The sequence below is a fragment of the Mizuhopecten yessoensis genome, unplaced genomic scaffold (assembly GCF_002113885.1).
Source record: "Mizuhopecten yessoensis strain PY_sf001 unplaced genomic scaffold, ASM211388v2 scaffold4627, whole genome shotgun sequence".
Taxonomy (NCBI): domain Eukaryota; kingdom Metazoa; phylum Mollusca; class Bivalvia; order Pectinida; family Pectinidae; genus Mizuhopecten; species Mizuhopecten yessoensis.
The window spans coordinates 232096-238337 of NW_018405641.1; the positions used below are offsets into that span (position 1 = coordinate 232096).

A 6242-nucleotide genomic window follows, 5' to 3' on the forward strand; every position below is an offset into this window, starting at 1 on the left:
ACTTAATTGGGAGGCACGAGCTGACACTTAGGATACTCCTGACAAGATGGAGTTACTGGATGACTCAGAAACAGAAATCTTTTTCCGTGTTCTGGAAAAGTCCATTAGTGAACAGAATGACATAACCTTGCCACAGGAGGTCTTCACGCCTCTTGAGATGAACATACATCGCGGTCCAATGGCATTCAAGGAATTGATCGGATATTTTAAAGATCCTAGTATCGCCAAGCGACAGCTTATCATAACTCGCATCCTGCCAAATGGAGACAGTGAATTGGCTGAAGACACAGGGGGAGTCTGGCGGGACTTGTTAACAGAATTTTGGTGCGAGTTTTATGATCGCTGCACAATGGGAAGGTCCGCTAAAGTTCCTTGTCTTCGACATGACTTTGGTGAGATGGAATGGAGGTCTGCAGGTAGAATCCTATTACACGGGTACAAGTTTGTCAAATACTGGCATGTTCAACTGGCACATAGCTTCGCAATGCATTGCATTGATTCAAAAGAGGATGTCCTTCCCTCAGACCTCCTGCAGGACTTTCACAACTATGTATCAATCCCAGACAAGGAAGTATTTCAGAAGGCTGTAGAGGATTTTGACTCTGTGGACATGGAAGACCTATTGGAGGCACTGGACATGCATAATGGAAAGTGTTCACCTACACAGGAAAACATCAAATCTATTTTGCTGGAAATGGCTCACAAAGAGATCATTCAAACTCCAATGTTTGTTTGCAACTGTTGGAAACAAGTTTTTAATGAGATGGACATTACAACTTCAATACTTGATGAGATATACAGTGCTTTAAACCTTTCCAACAAGAAAGTAGTCGGGATACTCTCTTTTCCGGATGACATGGATGCCCACTCAACCACAGTTGCTATGCACCTGAAGAGGTACGTAAAGAGCTTGGACAAGCAAAAACTTGGTCTTTTTATGAGGTATTGTACTGGATCTGACTTGCTAACTATCGACAAAATAACTGTTGAATTCACCGTCTTTGCAAGGCCTGCAACGACGTCCAGTTGCTCACACATGTGCATGCATGCTACAGTTGTCCAAAACATACGAAAGCTTCATGGATTTCCGAACAGAATTTGACAATGTCTTGAGTGGAAATGTGTGGGTAATGGACATCGTGTGACTTTAAAGTGTAAAATAGTGTGACAGCTTAGAAGTATTCTGTGTTGATAAGATATTTTGAAAAAAAGGCCTGTCATCTGTTTTATTGATTCACTAAATGCCTTATCATATGCCCATATTTGAAATCATGGACCGTATTGTGGTGACAGGAATCACCTGTTGCATTATTGAGCATGGTCCTTTATTAGCCCAACATCATCAGATGGTGGGCTATTCAAATCGCCCTTCATCCATCGTCCGTCCGTAAACAATCCTTGTTATCACTATTGTAGGTTTGCCTTGGTCCTTAGTTATGCTCATTCGACTTTGAGTCTGATTGGGAAATCAAACTTGCTGACAGGCATCAGGCGACCATCTTAGATTTTGACAGTTGAAGTTTGTTATCACTATTTCTTGAGAAGTACTTTAAGGATATGTATTTCTCAAACTTTATATGAAGGTTCCCCTTTGTCCCTGGTTGTGCACATTAAATTTTGAGACTGATTGGGAAAGCAAACAATGGCCAATGCATCATGCAGCCATCTTGGATTTTAACAGTAGAAATTCTTTCTTTCTATTTCGCAGAAAGTTCTTCTTAGATCTTTCTTAGATATATGCATGGTTTCCCCTTGTTATCAAATACAAGTGTATATATCTATACTAAGAAGAAAAGGGAAAATAAGGAAAAAGTAGAAAAAAAAGATCAGTCGCATATAGAACTTTCAATGGTGGACGCCAAGATCCCACTGGGATTTCTCATTACATATAAATACATGTTTTGTGCAATTGGATATTGATGTTTTTCTTTTCCAACCTTAACAAAGATGTGAGGATATACAGACTAGAGAAAACAAAAACATCTGTTTTTCTCAATAATTTCTCTTTACGTTTCTTTCTCTTCTGGTTTTTTTTTGTCAATGTATCTACTACTGTTCAGATGGCCCGAAAATTTTAGTTTTCAAAATATGTACAATAACATTGTACTTAATATGAATATACGTGACTTTTATTGTATACCTGATTATATAGTTCACAGGGTCACATCTGATAAAGATTAATTGCCATACAAGATTTCTCAACATATATGAATACAAGACCTAGCTTGAAATGTTTTAGATCGTGATATGTTTTGAGGTCATGTGCGGATTACATCAACTGGCCATACGTGTGTGCATGATTTTTCAACACAGAATGGGGACAAATGTGTTACACACACAAATAATCTTATTTCAAATTTTGTTTTACCGATTTGGGCCTGTGTTTATATCACATATAATCATCCTTCTAAATTAGAGATTGAAGATATATAGGTCGCGGTGATACCAGGTACCATATAATTAAGTTCATACTATACTTTTTTCATCATACACTACACACTAAGTATTTCAGCACATGGAAATTTGTTTTTAATAACAAATATTTAAGAGCACGGCATATATAAATGAATATATCTTGAGTTGTTTGAAGTGTGAAACAACTACATGTACTTCTGCATAACCATGGTGCTAATTATGATATTTTGCCTGCAGCATGCTGGGGTGTGATTGTATGGCTATCAGGTTATTCAAATAAAAGAGAGATCATACTTTGATCTCATGACATTACAAAACAAAAGGAACTACTCTTTGAAGATTTTGTGAAAATTTGACTTTGTTCTCAGGTATAAAAACTATTCCAAGCAATCAATCTATGTTTTCACTTGTTCCATTAAAATGTTTTTTTTCAGATATAAAACAAGTTTTTGAGTTTTTTTCAATAATGAATTATCACTCGAGAACAACTACATTTGGTATTGTGGGGCCACGGAAAAACACATGTGTAGGTCAATGCTTCAGTCTAAAAAATATTTGTGGCGAGCAAAATTTGAATTCTATAATTATTAGCTCACCTGCCCAAAGTGATCAGCTTATACTTATGTCGTGGTGCTGTGGCGAATTTTTCCAGTGGTTTACAGACACGCATGTACATGTATTTCTGTAGGGGAGAAGAGGAGACATATGATCGTGTTCACAAAACAAATTTCTAGTTAAATGTAGGTAGCAGCATTATGAAATCCTGTTTATTATTGGTAAGAGAAATGAGTGTATAATGTTTTGATAAAAGAATAACAACTAGCGTTTGGAAGCTGTTTCTTTTCTACTTTAATGACATATATTTGACCTTGAACCAGTATGAAGGTTGTAGTAATGAAATTTACAATCAACCTTGGGTAACATATGTTAGTTGGCTTCTTGCAGGAGAAGCAATATCAATGAACACAGTAATTATAAAACAGGTGAATTCCCATGAGTACATATGTAGATCATGGACACGACCTTTGTCCATCGTTTTGATGTTTAGCCAATGTATAGTTTATGTTATGATAGATATATATGCTGCAAACCAGACCTATGCTCATTTAAATCACAAGAAAAATGCATGTTACATGCATACCAAGAGACCCATGGGCCTTAACGGTCACCTGGATTTGAAATTGAAATCTAAACCAAAGCCAACAAGCCCTATGTGTAGGTAAGGGTATTAACTTATACACAACCCCCATTCCATAATAATAATTCCAACAAAGATTGATTTATTTCCTACAGAAAGAGCTATGGCGGAAAACTGCTCATATTTCCCTAAGTTGGCATTTATGAAAACGGAAACAAATATTAACGAGTAAATACTTTCTAGCAGCGAAAATGCATAGGATAGATATAAAACAAATTGACATGAATTTTTGAACTGCTGATATATTAGGTATTGTTAATACGAAACTGCAAATATAGCCATATTCACTTTATCTATGAAAGTGATGGGGTTTCCCAGACTTCAAAAAATTCTTTCAACACTTTCCCATCCGAGGACCAACTTTTGAATAAGCTTTTTTATTCCGTGTTGTAATATACAAAAACAAATCGTATTCCGGAAAAGTGGTCCTCCTTTGGGAAATGGCTCCAAAATAATGAAACTGCGACAGCTGTTTCTTTGGTTAAAACAGTTTGTATTCCCATCTTCATCTATGTCTGATGTAGCCGAATGTGTAACACAGTTAACTTGTGACCAGACTAGACGAAGAGAACGGTGCAAGTTCGAACCCACGTTCAGGGTTTTTTTGTTTTTGTTTTTTGTAAATATTTGGGCAGGTGATCTTTTTCCTTAATTAATTAAGTAATGAAATATTTTTCAAATCAATGGTACATTTTATTTATATATTTTTTAACATACCTATTGATTTAGCTTCTATGGAATCATGTCAAGAAATCACTGTACACGTACAGTACAGCTACGCTTAGTAGATAACAAATATTTATGAATTGTTTTATCCTCCAATTGGCCCTAGTAATTTTATCTATTATGTAAACACAAACAAATGATGATGAAATACCAAAAAAATGTGGGATTGATGCGTCAGAATAATAAAATGTCAAGCCAGAAATATAAAGTGTTGTAAATCACAAATATATTACCATAAAAACGGAGAAATTCAACGTTGAGGAAAGTCACATTTGTTTAAAATGCAGGAAGACGGCAGCATAAAGTAAGGATGGCAATACACGTGTAAGACATGCTATTGAATCAATATGTGTGTTTTGTAAGAAAGCAGGTAACGGCATGAATCCTTTCAAAACTTAAAACTTGTTGGTAATGATTGTACGTTTGTTTTAAATTCATAGAAATAACGTGAAATAAGCATTTTGTTGAGTCTGTATCGTGAAACGCATGTATCGATAGCCGTAGCCTTGAAATCGTCTGTTTACATTAATCTATGCTTAGACACTGCATGATTCCGATAGAGCTACCTGTATAAAAAATACCTGAGGACGTCGACGCGTCATAACAGTACACGGTGGCACAGCGGTCTCAGCTTGGGGGAAATAGGCATAGCAACCCGCCATAGCTCTTTTAACAAAATATAACCAAAATGCTATTCCCTGTATAAACTACAATAAACTTGACCCCATCCGTGAAGGTGAACGGACGACGAAGCAACCTAGGAACTTACCATCCCTGGATATTACAAAGAACCTTAAAGAAGGCATTCCCATCCATAAAGAGGTTTAGATTCTAGCATGTCACGGTTTCAAGAAGATAATTGTTGAATTTTCAGTCAAATTAACCTATATCAAAATTGTATGGACGGACTACGTACAAAATTCAATTGTCATTGGTCACTTGATTGTGTACTTCGCAATGTATTCAGTGTTCTACAGCGCAAGTCGGAGAGCATTCCTTAATCTTCAATAAAGAAGAATGGCTTCGTCAATTGTTGTTGGTTTATCCCAGTTATTCTCATCCATATATATGAGGGAGAGTTCGTGGATGTCTTCGTCACAGGCCCGTTCTTCTCGGAAAACACACTCCTCTTTGCATGTTTCAATTACATGTTCTTCTATGTCATGCAGGTAACTGCGAGTGTCGTAAGAGGAAGGTAGCATGTACATGACGATGGACTGCGAGTGTCGTAAGAGGAAGGTAGCATGTACATGACGATGGGACGACCATGAGGACTGTTCTGGTTCTTTGTTGGACGAATATTGTGTGCATTCCAAACGCGGATCATGTCGTCTAAATCCCCCTGAAATGATAAGACAATGGATATAAACTATCAGAATATATTCTTAATGTATCAATCGCTTTCAACGCACCATCTCTACGTGAATGCATAAATGATATAGTTTTAACGAAGTTTGACGTTATAACGGTTACATATATATAACGGACACATGTATATAACAGACACATTATTATGAAGGTTACATGTACATTATATAACGGACACAGTTTTTAACAGACACATTACTATAAAGGTTACATGTACATTATATAACGGAGACCTGTCTATAACAGACACATTATTATGAAGGTTACATGTACATTATATAACGGACACAGTTTTTAACAGACACATTACTGTAACAGTTACATGTACATTATATAACGGAGACCTGTCTAAAACAGACACATTACTATAAAGGTTACATGTACATTATATATCGGACACAGTTTTTAACAGACACATTACTATAACAGTTACATGTACATTATTTATCGGACACAGTTTTTAACAGACACATTACTGTAACAGTTACATGTACCTTATATAACGGACATCTGTGTATAACAGACACATTACTGT

The 6242-nt window shown here is 36.2% G+C and overlaps 1 protein-coding gene across 1 annotated transcript in view; it reads right to left on the reverse strand.

Annotated features, from left to right (window-relative positions):
• Nucleotides 1-5495: 5495 nt before the first annotated feature.
• LOC110449483 overlaps nucleotides 5496-6242 on the reverse strand; it is an 8386-nt gene continuing 7639 nt past the window's right edge. Inside the window, exon 3 of the mRNA XM_021496369.1 lies at nucleotides 5496-5681. Within this exon, the coding sequence (XP_021352044.1) occupies nucleotides 5496-5681 (186 nt within the window). The remainder of the gene's footprint in view (nucleotides 5682-6242) is intronic.